Source organism: Vicia villosa, linkage group LG4 (assembly GCF_029867415.1).
Source record: "Vicia villosa cultivar HV-30 ecotype Madison, WI linkage group LG4, Vvil1.0, whole genome shotgun sequence".
NCBI classification, from domain to species: Eukaryota; Viridiplantae; Streptophyta; class Magnoliopsida; order Fabales; family Fabaceae; genus Vicia; species Vicia villosa.
Window position 1 is genome coordinate 178,635,106 of NC_081183.1, and position 17,138 is coordinate 178,652,243.

At 32.2% G+C, this 17,138-nt stretch overlaps 1 protein-coding gene across 1 annotated transcript; it reads left to right on the forward strand.

Moving 5' to 3' along the window:
• The first annotated feature begins 13,560 nt into the window (after positions 1 to 13,560).
• LOC131600422 (BURP domain protein RD22-like) lies at positions 13,561 to 15,343 on the forward strand. Its single transcript, XM_058872583.1, has 3 exons — positions 13,561 to 13,741; positions 13,888 to 13,999; positions 14,141 to 15,343. Exons 1-3 carry the CDS (start codon positions 13,703 to 13,705, stop codon positions 15,088 to 15,090), a joined length of 1,101 nt encoding a protein of 366 aa, XP_058728566.1. The 5' UTR covers positions 13,561 to 13,702; the 3' UTR covers positions 15,091 to 15,343.
• The last annotated feature ends 1,795 nt before the right edge of the window (positions 15,344 to 17,138 follow it).

Consider the following 17,138-nt stretch of genomic DNA (forward strand, 5'->3'; position numbering starts at 1 on the left):
TTTATTTAATCGGGTGAAGATTACAACGATAATATTATCATCTTAGTTTTTGGAAGTGGTAACCCGGGCCGGAACATATGACGGAGGAGGTGGATGTCCGGAGGAAGAAGAACCGGAGGTACGTCCACCGCGACACAAAGGAGCCAATCAATGTAAGCTATAGTTTATCATTATCATCAGGGGACGTCATTACAAAAAATTGGGAAAAAAATCTTATTATTTTTACTCTTGATTTTTTAGAAATGACGTCCCCAGATGATAATGATAAACTATAGCTTACATTGATTGGCTCATTTGTCTCGCGGTGGACGTACCTTCGGTTCTTCTTCCTCTGGACATCCACCTCCTCCGTCATATGTTCCAGCCCCGGTTACCACTTCCAAAAACTAAGATGATAAATCCAATACAAAAACATTATTCGATACAATCCGAAATCAGAACAAAACAAGACACGTCAAACAAGACAAAAACATGTTATTCTGCCCGACGAGCGTTACAAAATACACATCAAACAAAATAAAAACACGTTATTCTTCCCGACGAGCGAACTCCTCCGAATGAAGATAATTATACCAATCCTCATCCCACTCAGTATCAGAACCATCAGCGTTGATCACGCCTGAAGGCTGCGAAGTAGAACCAGTCAAAAGCTTCTTCTTCTCCTTCTTCTCCTTCACCTCCTTCACCTCCTTCACCTCTTTCACCTCTTTCACCTCTTTCACCTCCTTCTTTGAAGAACCCTTTCTTCCCTTAGCGTCAGTCCTGCGTGCTGGTTGGTTGCCTGACATGTTCCTGTAAACAATTGAAATTGATTAATATGAGAGACAAAATAAAAAACAAAAAAATTTGAACTTCTGATACATTTCGGAAGTTCATTTCCGAAAACTGGGATGGAGGTGTTTTCGGAAATGAACTTCCGAAACACCCCTGCGATGGGATTTTCTGCAACTTCCATGGCAGACCCCTAAACCAAACTTCAAAACAAATCAAAATGCTTCTAAACAACCTAAATACTACTAACAACCTAACCATATATCATTTATACAATTAAAACCCTAAATAACATGCATTTGAATAATAGATCTAAAATTTTCAAAACTTACAAAGTGTTAGGATTGAGGGCTTTTGAATGTTGTTTAGCAGTGTGATTGGAGCCTTGATGGAGCTTTGGAATTCTGTTTGCACAAATTTTCGCCTTTGCCACTTTTTGTTTTGATTTAGGGTAAATGATTGGGGGAGGGGGAGTGTTTTGATAAATCTGCAGAAATCGCAGTATTTCGGAAGTGAACTTCCGAAATAATTGTTTCGGAAATGAACTTCCGAAGTAAGTCAATTTTTTTAAAAAAACACGCTTTCGGAAATGAACTTCCGAAGCAGGGGTAGTTTTGGTTTTTCGCAGGAGGTGACCACCCATAGGGAGGTGGGTAAAGAAATTTTCTATATTTATGACCATAAATTCTAACAATCTCCCACTGGCCACATATGTAACTTTACACATGTGTTAGACTTTATGAGTTTAAAATTTTCCATTATATTTACTTTAAACATATCCAGATAATCTCGTCCATTAGTTATGTCAGTACTTAGAACCAAAGTGATTTTTGTTATATCAAACATAACTAAAATCGATCAGTAATTACCAATAGTGACATAACAAAATGACATAAATTCATCATGAAATGTGTATCATGAAAATCACAGGAATGTGGCCAGGGCCGGCCCAAACTAATTAGGGGCCTGTTCTATTTTTAATTTATAGCAAATTGCTAATAAAATAAAATATAATTTGCTCTACTTTTTTGTTCAATTTTTTTTTATTAATATAATAGTTCTTTTTAATTTATAGACATAATGATAACAATTATAAAAATTAAATAAATAATAAATATTTAAATTTGAGTAAAGAGGTATTGAGATTAAACCGTTTAAATAAATTTTATCAAAATTATTATAACATTATAATATGACTTTACATATTATTCTAAATTAACAAATATTTAATTAATATTTATTTTACAAATTTATAGTTATTATTTTAAATAAACTAAAAATTATGAAAGAAAAAATTCATTAAACTTTTATACATATTATTATCGAAACTAATTATATATATGAAATTTGCAACACAATGCATTTTAGATTAAATGCCATTCATTGTTTTACAGTATTTTGATATAAAATAATTCATTAACAGTAACTATAATAATATATATACTATAAGTTGGAAACATTATAAAATTATATAAGACTACTGATAGACTAGTTAGTATAGGCTAAAAGCAAAGTATTATTTTTTGTAGGGTGTCGTGATAAAAGTAGCAAAAGTATATATCACCAGCTACATCCCAATTCCTATGTTATATAGATTTTTATTTTGAGGTCCACTAGACATTTGGGGCCCTGTGCTGTGGCACTGGTTGCACAGGCACAGGGCAGGGCCTGAATGTGGCGTGTATATATCGATTTTCAAGTAGTCATACTTTACATTAGTGAGATCATTCAATAACCTTGTTGTACAAAGTATAAATAGCTGAATATCAGACTTTTTAAATAAAAAAATATTCAAAATCATAGTATGCATACATAATACCAAACATAGAACACAAAATCCACAAATGAGTAACTTCTACTAAACTTAAGATTCCTCAAACTGTAAAACACCCATATGAGCAGTGTGCTCATGAAAGACCTTGGGTGGAAGATCTTTTTTAAGAGGATCTGCTATCATGGAGTTTGTGCTTAAGTGTTCTACGGAAATCTATCCACTTTGTATCTTTTTCTTAACAACTAGGAACTTGATGTCAATATATTTTGACTTAGTTAAGCTCTTACTGTTGTTGGAATATATGACGAATGATTTATTGTCACGGTATAACATAAATGATCTTTCAATTCCTTCAACAATTTGCAGCCTAATGACAAGGTTCTTCAACAAAATTCCATGGTTAGATGCCTCATAACATGCTATAAATTTCACCTCCATGGTTGATGAAGCTATAAGAGTTTGCTTGGCACTCTGCCAAGAAACTGCACCGCCAGTTAACATGTAAATATACCCTGAAGTGGATCTTTTACTATCTTGGCATCTAGTAAATGCGAGTCAGAGTACCCAATGGTCTCCAACTAGTCTAACCTCCTATATATGAGTATAAAATCTTTTGTTTCATAATTCTTTTGGCTATTTTCCAATGATCCATTCATGAATTACTCAAATATCTGCTTAACATCCCAACTACGAACGCAATATCCGGACGCGCACATACTTGGGCATAAGAGTTTGCTTGAAGCTATACGAGTTTGATGAAGCTATAAGAGTTTGCTTGGCACTCTGCCAAGAAACTGCACCGCCAGTTAACATGTAAATATACCCTGAAGTGGATCTTTTACTATCTTGGCATCTAGTAAATGCGAGTCAGAGTACCCAATGGTCTCCAACTAGTCTAACCTCCTATATATGAGTATAAAATCTTTTGTTTCATAATTCTTTTGGCTATTTTCCAATGATCCATTCATGAATTACTCAAATATCTGCTTAACATCCCAACTACGAACGTAATATCCGGACGCGCACATACTTGGGCATAAGAGTTTGCTTGAAGCTATACGAGTTTGATGAAGCTATAAGAGTTTGCTTGGCACTCTGCCAAGAAACTGCACCGCCAGTTAACATGTAAATATACCCTGAAGTGGATCTTTTACTATCTTGGCATCTAGTAAATGCGAGTCAGAGTACCTAATGGTCTCCAACTAGTCTAACCTCCTCTATATGAGTATAAAATCTTTTGTTTCATAATTCTTTTGGCTATTTTCCAATGATCCATTCATGAATTACTCAAATATCTGCTTAACATCCCAACTACGAACGCAATATCCGGACGCGCACATACTTGGGCATACATCAGACTCCTTACAGTTGACGCATAAGGAATCTTTTGCATTTCTTGAATTTCTAAATTTTCTTTTAGGCACTGACTAAGACTAACGTTGTTTCCCTCAGCAACTAGAGTATCAAAATAACACATCCTAGAGTGTCAACATATAGCATGTGTTATTTTTATCCCCTGGTTTACATTCTTGCATGTCAAACCTTTTAAACACTTTTTTGATATAGTTCCTTTATGACAATCCTAGAATACCACAAGATCAGTCTCGGTGTCTCTGAATTCCTAATACAAAGAAGGTGTCACCAAGATATTTAATTTCAAATTTTATTGATAGAAATTTCTTGGCTCTATGTATCATGCCTATATCATTTGTGGCAAGCAGTTTGTCATCAACATACAAAACCACAAAATATACTCGCTCTCACTGAATTTATGATACACACAATCTTCAACAATATTCATCTTAAAACCAAATGAGAGAATTACTTCATGAAATTTGTGGTATCACTGACGAGACGATTGCTTTAGTCAATAAATTATTTTTCAAACCATACTCTTTGAGTCTCATGACACAAAGTTTTCTGATTGCACCATATAAATTGTTTCAAATCATAATGTGTGACAAAAGCCATGATTGTCCTAAAAGAGTCTTTCAATGAAACCAGAGAGAAAGTCTCTTTAAAGTTTCCATTCTTTTCTTAATATAACCCTTAGCCATAAGACGAGCCTTATACTGTTGGATAAATAAATCCAGCGTCACCCTTAGGGATTCAAATGGACTTAACATCCCAACCCGTGGCGCCTAGAGAGAGCTTACAAACCTCACTTTAGGTGCAGCCCTTGAGGGCTCATACTATAAGGAAATAAAGTTGCGCCCTCACTAATAGCAATTTCTTTTAGTGCAGTGGTAAGCACTTGATCCTACAAGTGGTATCAGAGCATGGTCATGGGTGCGAATCCCCCCACCTGACACTGGGGGGGGGGGGAGATTGTTGGATAAATAAATCCAGCGTCACCCTTAAGGATTCGAATGAACTTAACATCCCAACCCATGGCGCCTAGAGAGAGCTTACAAACCTCGCTTTAGGTGCAGTGTAACACCCCGATATCCGCTACACGCATCAACCGTGTCGGCCAACCGATCATGTCACTAGCTTAATCAATACTCCCCTCTAGGTGCACTTACCGGCTGCCCAGGAAATATTGTTTTTGCCTCTCGCAGGAATCGAACCACGTACCTAGGGGTTAAGTACGTATTCATAGCAATTCCTGCTACCACTTGAGCTAGTAGCTCAAGTGGTAGCAGGAATTGCTATGAATACGTACTTAACCCCTAGGTACGTGGTTCGATTCCTGCGGGAGGCAAAAACAATATTTCCTGGGCAGCCGGTAAGCGGACCTAGGGGGAGTATTGATTAAGCTGGTGACATGCTCGGTTGGCCGACACGGTTGATGCGTGTAGCGGATATCGGGGTGTTACATGCAGACCCCGAGGGCTCATACTATAAGGAAATAAAGTTGCGCCCTCACTAACAGCAATTGCTTTAAGCGCAGTGGTAAGCGCTTGATCCTACATATACCTCTTCACAATACTGTTAGAATCCTGCTTGGTCTTAAAAATCCATTTGCAACCAATGAGTTTCACATCTTCTGATAACGAGACAAGTTCCCAAACCTTTTTGCCTTGCATGGCCTTATACTCATCCTTTATTGCTTCAATCCAATTTTCTGAGATGGAATCCTGCTTGGCTTAGCGGAAGTTGATTGGGTCACCTTCCATCATACCATTATTTTCCTCATGTTCTTAGAGAAAAACTATGTAATCATCCAAAATATCATTTCTCCTTTCTCTAGTGGATCTCCGCAAAGGTATTGGTTTTGTAACACTTATTATTGAGGATCTTGAGTTTGTTCTTCTTGAGGAAATTCAACAATGTCTTGTGGAGATTCCATATTTGCTTGGTCAAAAGCAACTGTATGAATTGGTTCTTGAATTGTTACTGATTCTTCCTCTAAAACAAAGTATCTAACCTTATTATTTCCCCTAAACTCAATATCATCTAAGAATGTGACTGTTCTAGTCTCAAAGATTGAGTTTAACTTGGGGTCATATAATTTGTAGCCCATAGATCTTTCAGAATAATCAAAAAAGTAGTTTTTCACTGTTCAGGAGTCTAATTTGTTTTCATTTGGCCTACAAGGATTGTCCTTATCTTGACATCCATATACGTGAAAATGTTTCAGACTAGGTTTTCGCCTAATCCAAAAATCATGAGGTGTTTTGACAACTACCTTTATTAGCACTCTATTTAGAATGTAAGTTGCAGTCTTTAGTGTCTCTCTCTAGAGTGACTTTGGCAAGGTATAATGTAAGCCCTATAATGATCCCAATGTTATTAAGTATCTTGGTTTTGATGACGATAACACTAATGCTTGTTTCAAGTTAATATTTACCAAAGTTGTCTTAGTGCTATGTGAATGAAAACTACTTGTGAGAAAAATGTTGTATTGGTGTTGTGCCAGTGTTTGTTTCAAGAGTCTGAATCTCTTTAAGGTTCATGTTAGGTTCTAGAGATAAACCAGTGAAAATTTCTATTTAGTTCTAGAACTAAACAAGGTAAAAGCTCTGTTTGGTTATTGAGATTAGTCGGTAAAATTTCTACTTGGTTTGTAAGCTCAATTAGTGGAAAAGCTCTTGTTTGATTGGGAGAATAAACTAGTATAAAATCTTTCGATTCTCTTGTAATGAAGGTTCGTGGGCATAACCTATAAAAACTCAAGTTATTATTAAAAATTTTAAGAAGATCTCTTCCGGACACAAGTAGACCAACTTTCGGCCGAACCTGTATAAATCTTAATGCCATGAGCTCTCTAACCATGAGCTCTCTATACCTTATCAATACTAACACTAATGAGTATTTTAAGTAAGAAAATTTTTAAATTAATCACGAGTTTTAAATACCACAATTTAACTCCACTTTTTTGTTTTAAGTCATTTGTTTAACAGAATCACATTTGTAGATTTGGATGAGCCCTGCTTTCTGTTTGCACAATCCCTATTACAATGCCTTAAGTTTCTTCCTACACTTTGTCTCCTTTGAAAATAAAACAAAGGTGTAGCTTTATTCACTCACACGTAGGTACTTATGCGTCCATATAGGACACAACCTTTCTTCCATCAGGATCGTTGATGTGTGTGTGTATAAAAATTAGTGGATATTTACACTATCTGGGATCTACTTTCTTGGAGGAGTAAGAAATAAACATGCATCACTTTTTAAATCGTGGAATTAGAGTTTGTGGATCTCGCTTTCGTCGGTCAAGACTTTGAATGGTTGAGGGACCTTCTGTTAGAAGTTCCATTGACTAAAGACAATGTTTCAAATGTGATGACACATAGTGATAGCCAAGCCACTTTAGTTAGAGCATTCAATGAAGTGTATAATGGAAAAGTATAAACACATATGACCTAGACATTAGTTCGTGAGAAAATTGATTAACAAAGGAATCGTTTCACTCACCTATATACGAACGAGCTATAATTTGGCAGATCCATTTACTAAGCCACTGACCAGAAACTTAGTAAAAACAACCTCGAGAGGTATAAGGTTGAAAGAATAAGAGTTCCAATAGCGGCGGAAACCTAATGTTACATTAACAAAACATTGACTTCAAGATTCAATGGGTAACAACAAGTCATTGATTTGGATGTGTGTCGAACATGTTGTGATAATGTTGACCTTAAAAATGAGGGTTGCATTTTTATTTTAAACTCTTAATGAAGTTCAAAACCGAGGGTGAGTATCTCATGCAAAAGGATATAACTTGAACTCCACCTATGTGAGTTTCGAGATGGTGTCATCTCAAAGTGAGAGTTGGAGTTGCTCTCATGAAAAATTCATGAAACATGATAGCACATGGCCATAAATAAGTGCTAAGCGAGATATGCAGAGGAAGATCCCTTAAAGAGTGTGTGTAAGGTAACACCGATCTGATCATATGAATTAATGGTTTTAAAGCTTTGCTACCTAACATTCCGATTAAACTTTGTGTTGTCCTCACTAAGGTTAATTTTTAAATTGAAAGACACCTAACTCTACTAACACTCTTTATATCTCATTTTCTGAAAATAAAGTATAAAGAGTGTTAGTACAGTTAGGTATCCTTCGATTTAAACTTAAGTTCTATGTGTTTTAGATGAAGTGAGATATGAAATTATAAGTAATTTAAAGTAGTATAGTATGAATAACAATGAGTATCTTAGTTATGTTTACTTCTCTCAAATCTTCACTTGAATTTCTTTGCTAAACCTTCTTCATCAAGCCTCATCATTGATATGCATGACACTTTTGATTCTTTTCTTCTTTAATAATCTTTGTATTCATAAAAAAACTAGATATAAGATGTATTCTTCACCAAAATCTTAAAAGAATTACACAAAAAAAATATTAAGGAACATAAAAAACCGCCTTCAACAAGACCGAACGAAGGCAATAAAAACATCCTCGTTAAGAGTAAGTTCAAAATACTCAATTTGTTATTGATTCAAACAGAGAATTAAGTTCTTCACTCATTTAAAAAAAAAAAAGACAGTAGCAAAATCTTATTAAGATGTTGTTTTAAAGAATTGAATATATCTTTTTTTTTTTTAAGTCTTTCACATTTACGGATGTTCTTGAAAAATTTACAATGATTAAGACTAAACAACAATATCTTTGTTAAGATTAATATAATATTTAAATTAAATAAAATTTGTTTTAAAAATAATTTTTTAACATAAAGTGACACTTTATAAATTAAAAAAAATGGTGTGCGAGGCCACATTATTATGTACTTAATTAATTCTATCTCACTCCCCATTTACTAGTTGACCTCAAGTTAATTTCAATAATGAAGTTTCCGTATATTTCCATCTTTTATCTCACTCATGAGTGTCAACACCAATTTCCAAACTTTATTCTAGCATATGCCCTAATACTTTTCCCTAGTTCTTTTGAAGTACTTCATCTTATAATAGAGACAACTTTTCTACCCATCATTAAAAATTAAGTAGTATACTTTCGATCGATCAGAAGATCTCATTTAATTTTAACATATTTGATTAATTATAAAATAGTACAATAAAAAATGCCAAAGAGAATATATCTTTACTTTGCGGTTTGCACTTGTATCAACCCATGCTGCATTACCCAAAACCCATCACAATCTCCTTCACCAAGCTGATTAGTACATATCTTGTATACCTTGACAATTCTGAAAAAAAATAAAATCTATGTCAGTATTCATATCCGAAATCGACACCAACATATATAATTACTTTTAATTTTGTTTTTGTGCTAATTATATCTTTGCTTTATCGGTTGTTTATATTTATATTAACTAAGAGATAACTAAATGAGTTGTATACGCAAGTAATGGAGAAGTAAATGGGATAAGTAACTCAGGTTATCCCTTTTTTTATTATGGTTATGCTGCAAATAAATCACAGTTACATGGTAATCCAAACGTGGGATTGTTCTTCTTGAAAAAGGACTTGCATCATGGTACAAAATTCAACATGCAATTCACAAAGATCTCAATATATGGAGCAGCATTCTTGTCTCATGAAGCTGCTAGTTCCATACCCTTTTCATCAAACAACATGGGAAACATCCTTAACCTCTTTTCCATCAAGCAAGGACCATACGACTCCGAATTTGTGAAAAACACCATTAATGTATGTGAAATGCCTGCCATCAAAGGCGAGGAAAAGCTTTGTGTAACATCATTGGAATCTATGGCTGATAAAAGTTCGGATAATTTATTCTATAACGCATATTTTCTCCCTGCATAGCATAGAGCATACGTATTTACTATAGGAATTGGGATTCCTCACTATTACATTACCTTTCTAGACATAAGAAATGGTCATCTCTTGTTTCAGATTGCAATTTGAATTTTTTTTTTCTAGTTCCATATTGTAAGTATACAGCCTGAACTTCCTTCAGAAGTCTTGCTTGCAAATCCAAATTCATCAGATCCCAATATACATTCACATAGTCTTTAATCCACGACAAATAATTTGGTTTCATGGATACATAGAAAGTCAAGATTTATTTTCTCTATTAATTAGGATACTTCTTTCCTTTTTGTTATTCCACCAAGCCCTCTAACATTATAACTAGATAGACTCCATACGCCAATCTCGCTTACTGACCTTTTGAACATAACATTGACCAAAAATCCCATATTACTTGCTCAATTACTTTGTCCTCATTATGCAATTACTGACCTTTTTTTTTTTATAAAATCTTCTCCTTTCTTACCATGTCTCGAGACTCATCATTACGCGCCATTAAAATTATGAAATCATTTTTCAAAGCGAAATCACTTTTCGAGAGGTACACATAACACATCTATTTCGTCTTCTATTTCATCTTCATCTTTGAGCACTGCTTCCCAGAGATACTGATCTTCAAACCACACTTTTCAATATGATCTTTCGACTTCATCCGCGCCGTCTTTGTTTTTGCCATTGATTATGGGATTATCAATATGAACAGAATAAGTCTTCTTTCATTAATTTGATATTGAAGATTCTTCCTTTAATTTTCGTTTTAATCACCTTGTTAACACATTCAATGGTAGATGTTTTTAGTAAAACTCTAACACTCTCCAACCTTTTCTTGTTTTTAGATGCAAAATCGATGTTTATCAAAGTCCCACAAGTAATGCATACTACAGTGTTATATTTGTAATGGAAAGAACTTTGCAGCCCCTTAAGGGGCGACCGCCATATGTTGCCTTCCATAAGGAATTTCCTCACCCCAAGTACCTTTCACTCGTCCAGTTATGTGAAACATGGGAAAAATATGTTTCTTGGGTAAGGGTCAATAGTTGATCCACCCTACAGGGCCTCTGGCCATTGCAAGAAAACTCTAATTGTTATGAACTTATTAAAGTCTCTAAGTATCCCCTACTCGTGTAGGGATACCGCACACACATTTATTCTGAAACATAGTCAACGACGATTAATCCAAATTATACAACCATGACACACATATTTAATTTTTCTTGTTATTTAATTTATTATGTGTTTTAATTGAATTAATACACAAATTACATAAATTATACAACTATCTGATACAAGGATTCGTAAGCAGCTCTAATACCTCTGAAGGGAAATCACGATACAAGGCGTAGTGAAAAACAAAAATTTTCCTTTAGTTGATCCTTACGAATGAGCATAAAAATATTGGATTTTGAGAGCATTCTCGTGTTAAGAGAAGAATTTTTTTATAGGTGGGGCCTAATTGTAAATTTTCCAAAGATTAGATTTTTCTCTTGAGTAAATCATTCTTCCTTAGAAAGTGATTGTTTTGGTTGGGAGTTAATTATTTGTTTTGGTATGGGGCCTAATTAGATTTTTCTATATTTGTTCTAGGGGGATTACTATAATTATTTGTTTGGTTTGTGAGATACGCCATTGTAAAAAATCTCTCTTTTGATTTTGTGAAGAATAACCAGTGAAAAATCTTCACAATGGGTCTCGAGCTTAGCCAGGTCAAAAGCTTTATTAGTTCGAGATCAACCTGGTGTAAAATCTCACTAGGTTTTTGAGTTCAACTCTATTCAAAGCTTAGTAGGTTCGAGATCAGCTCGATAAAAATCTCGATTTGATTCATGGTTATCCCGTATAAAACCTCAGTTCGGTTCAGAGGATAGCCAACTCAAATTTCAAACTTGGTTAGAGATTAGCCTGTGCGAAATCTCCCTTTGAATTAGAGACTAATCGCTCAAAGCTTTGTTCGTTGTTTGGTTTGGAGACTAACCGCTTCAAGCCTTAATTTATTATTTGGTTAGAAGTTAGAATGAAACATCATTTATATGTATAAGGGGATTTATGGTATTAACCTTCGAAAAGTTCTCGAGCAATAACGGATACTCTCAAGATCAATTCTCAGGGAGAGAAGTAAACCTGATTGAAACCAACACTATAACCCTTGATGATGTCCATACTCTCCCTCTCTTCTCGAGAAAGATATGACAGACTAAAAGTAAGATCCAACTTCCCTTGACCATAGATGTCATGACTCTATTATCTAGAAAATTTAGGATCATATACAACATTGGGAGACCTCTCTCCAATGTCACGTAGATTGGATAGGGAATCAATTATAACATGATTTACCACCCTAAAATGAAGTTTAAAATCCTTCAAGAAATCAATAAATGGCTTGAATATTCCCAAAGACTATTTCAAATGTACCAAACGAAAAGGAAAAGAAAATACCTCCCAACAAACATGAAATACGTGAAAGAAAATCTTAACAAAAGCATCCAAATATCCACACACCTATTTAAAAAATCTAAATACATTTATTTTCTTTCTTCAATCAATTACTAATTTAAGTGTTTAGAGTGTTTTTTTTTTAAAATAGTACCCATTTTTTCTTCTTTCTCGATGTCTAACCTAACCGGAAAAAAAAAACAATCGGCCAGAAAACTCATTCGACATACTAATTTTATTTAGATTTCTATAATGTTGGAATATTTTGAGCTAGAAATATACTTATTTTACAAAATTTAAAGACCACCATATTGTCCCCCAAACATAAATAACCTAAGACCATCTCCAATGGTGCAACCCATTTTTGAGTTTTTTATGGGTCCCACCAGCCATATCATCTCAAAGTAATTTATTTAATATTTATTTTATTGGTGTAATTCATATGGGTCCCACAACTTTAACTTATAAATTAATTTGATTGGGTACCACAATTTTTTAGTAGTTGCATTGCAATGCAACTCTACTATGACATGGCAAATTGATTCAATATTTTATTATTGGGGACAACTTCTCTACCCATCACAAAAAGTTGGGTAGTGTACATTCCACCAATCATATGATGCCATTTAATTTTGACATAATTAATTATTTATTAAATATTACAATTGATTGTTGTTTTCAAGGCATTTTACACAAGAGGTAACCTTACCCAACTTTTTAAGTTGGGTAGATAAGAATTCACCTTTATTATTATATTAATGTCTAGTTGGAGAACTCATTGAAAAGTACTACCATTGGAGATGCCCATTAATGTCTAGTTAGAGAACTCATGAATCAAATGACCATATATATGCCCATTTATTATTCTTAAAATTAACTCCACCCATTATCATTAGTTTTCCCTTATATTATATGATTTTTGATTAACAACAATACTTATTTTACATAATTTGCTCGAACTGTTCCCACAAAACAATTGAGATTATGAATAAGTTATGTACTACCAGTTTCCTGCTGTGAAAATGACTAGCAACTGTCATTATGCCTCAAATAAATTGAGTAGTTGATTGTTATTAGATGCAACATGAAAAAAGAAAAGTCAACAATTTACTCTATCCTTTTATAACCTTGAGAGTAGTGTCACTTTGTACGTGTATATGTAAAGCCACGTGTCTACATATACATTTATTTGTCTGTATATGCATTTGATCATTCATTCATAAGCCCCATGCTCCTAAGAAAAAATCTAAGAAAAATTGCTTTCACAAACAGCAACTGTCAAAATACTAATGGCATTTAATGTGGGCATACCACCAGCAGTTGAAGTTATTAAATGTGTGCCTAAATTGGTGGTAAGTTGCAATCCAACCATACAACCGACCTTATTATCTTGAAACTATTTGGCCTCCATTCTTAAACTTGGGCCATCTATAAAAATGTGTGAGACCATCTAGGTATCATCATTCTATCTTGCATTCAGTTCATCTACTTCTCAATCTAGCTCTACTTTCACTTACAATTTCATTGGAGCTTTAAGATCATTTCCACCATGGAGTTTCCTCATTTGTCCATCTTTATAGCACTCAGTGTAAGCAACACTTTCCCAACTATCTTATAGCATCTGCTTAATATTTTTCTCACTTTATTTTTTAACTTTTAGTTCTTTTTATTATTTCATTTTCATCTCATAAACCCTAATATATGATGTGTATATATACATATGTTGTATTGCAGCTTACACTTGTTGTATCAACCAATGCTGTATTACCTCCTCAATTGTACTGGAAGTCCAAACTTCCCACTACTCAAATGCCAAAAGCCATCACAGATCTCCTCAACCCAACTGGTTAGTATAATTTTTTTTTTTTTTTATATAACACGAGTTCGAATCTTGACTGAAAAAATCGTTATCGAACTTTATTAATTATCTGATATGGCCTGTGAATATTATGATGAATCTACACACTCACTATATATGAATATGCAGATTGGACAGAAGAGAAAGGCACATCAGTAGCTGTAGGAAAAGGTGGTGTCAATGTTGATGCAGCAAAACCAAAACCAGGAGGTACCGCGGTTAACGTAGGGAAAGGTGGAGTCCATGTTAATACAGGAAAAGGAAAACCTTCAGGTGGAACAGCGGTTAACGTTGGAAAAGGTGGTGTCAATGTTAACACGGGAAAAGGAAGAGGAAAACCAGTTCATGTTTCAGTTGGAAAACGTTCTCCATTTTTATACAATTATGCTGCAACAGCAACACAGTTAAATGATAAACCAAATGTAGCACTTTTCTTCTTAGAAAAGAGTTTGCACTATGGAACAAAGTTGAACTTGCAATTCACGAAAACAACCTCAAACAACGAAGCAAAGTTCTTAACTAAAGAAGTATCTGATTCCATCCCCTTTTCATCAAACCAAGTGGAAAGCATCCTTAATAAGTTCTCCATCAAGAAAGGCTCAGAGGAAGCTGAAACTGTGAAGAACACGATAAGCGAGTGCGAAGAAAACAGCATCAGAGGAGAAGAAAAGCTTTGTGTAAAATCATTGGAATCTATGGTTGATTTCACTACTTCGAAACTTGGAAACAATGTTGAAGCTGTTTCAACAGAAGTGAAAAAAGAAAGTAGTGAGTTACAGCAATATGTAATAGCTAAAGGAGTGAAGAGATTGGGAGAGAAGAACCAAGCTGTTGTGTGCCACAAAGAGAATTATCCATATGCAGTTTTTTACTGTCATAAAACAGACACAACAAAAGTTTATTCAGTGCCATTGGAAGGTGTTGATGGAAATAGAGTTAATGCTATTGCTGTTTGTCACACTGATACCTCACAGTGGAATCCTAAACATTTGGCATTTCAAGTGCTTAATGTTCAACCTGGAACTGTTCCTGTTTGTCACTTCCTTCCACAGGATCATGTTGTTTGGGTTTCCAAGTGATTATAAGACAAACAGTTTCATCACTTAATATCCATATAGGGTTATCTTTGAATAATGAATTACACAATATAGCAGCTACTTTAAAGTTTAAATTATGAGAGATGTATTATACAAGCAGTGTTTAATTATGTTATATGGTAACAAGTTTGTGTATGTCCATGTTTGTGCTTATTATGCTTAGCACTATGTATGCTCTAAATGGAATACAATATGCAATGAAGAGGCTTCTCTCATTTGCTTTAATTTGATGAAACCTTGTTGATTATGTTTTTTTTTATTTTATTTTTTTTTATGTTATTATATTTAAAAAAAAAAACACACACTTTTATATATATATATATATATATATATATATATATATATATATATATATATATATATATATATATATATATATATATATATATATATATATATATATTCAACCGTCAGATTTAATAAACGTTTAAGATTTAAAAGTTTTAAACAAAGAACACCTTACTCAAAGGAGATTATTAATATTTATATTTATTATTCATTATAAATACTTCAATTATATTTATTTTTATTTAAAATAAATATTATCTAAACTATAAATATTTTTCTAAACTAAAAGAATAAATTTAAAATAAACTTCTGAAAAATAATATTAAGTTTAAAATAATTATAAGTATAAATTATTTACTCATCTTCCTAATATTAAAAGTATTTTTTTATAAAATCATGTCATATAGTTTTAAAAAAAATCAATCTTAGAAAAATTAAATTATGATTCAAAGAGTGATGTTTTTTTTTTTTAAAAAAGATATAACTTAATTTTATTTTAAAAATATCACTCTTTAATTTTTTTTCATCACTCTTTAAATCATAATTTAATTAAGTAAACAATTTTAGCATTGTATCTCGTATTTAATAGAATCAAATTTTTTTACAATTTATTTTGATAAATGACTTTTCCTAACATACTATTTACACTAAATAAAACTCACAATATATTAATAACAATTTACTTATTGCTATAAATTATTATTAAAGTATTAACAATATTATTTTATTTTAAAATTAAGTCTAGAATAATTTATTTATGAAAATAAATTCTAAAAAAATATGATTCTATAAAATATGAGATACAAAGATAAAATAGTTTTTTAATTAAATTAATCTTTTAAGATTGATTTGTTTTTAAACTATATGACATAATTTTATATAAAAATAATTTTAATACTAGGAAGATGAGTAAAGAATTTGTGTTTTTGATTATTTTGTAACTAATATTATTTATAAGAAGTTTAATTTTGAAATTTTTTTTTTACTTTTAAAAAATATGTATACTTTAAATAAAAATGCACTTCAAGTATATTTTATGATAATATCCTAAATAAATATTAAGTATATTTATAACGAATAATAATTACAATAAAATTATTAAGAATATTTCTTTTGAATTTATTTTTACAATTAATTTGGATAAATAACTTTTCTAAACATACTATTAAAACTAAATAAAACTTACAATATATTAACAACAATTTAATTATTGCAATAAATTGTTATTAAATATTAAAAAATCTATTTGGTTTTAAAATTAAGTCTTTAATAATTTATTTAAGAAAATAAGTTCTAAAAATAATATGATTCTATAAAATACGACATATACAATGTTAAAATAGTTTTTAAGTTAAATTATTTTTCTAAGATTGGTTTTTTTTTTAAACTGACACAATTTTATATAAAAACCATTTTAGTACTAGGAAGATGAGTAAAGAATTTGTGTTTTTTATTAATTTGAAACTAATATTATTTTTCAGAAAATTTATTTTGAATTTTTGCTTTTAGTTTTAAAAAATATTTATAGTTTAAATAAAAAAAAAATTACATATGAAGTATATTTTTGGTAAGAATCTCTTTTTGTAGAATTTTTAAATAATAAGTGTATCAGAAAATGATTGAGTTAGGCATTCTTTATATAAAAATTTTAAATTTTAAACGTTTATTAAATCTGACGGTTAATAATAATAGTTCTCGTTTCTCACAAAAATATCAGTTCTCACCGGATACGCTCCCATATA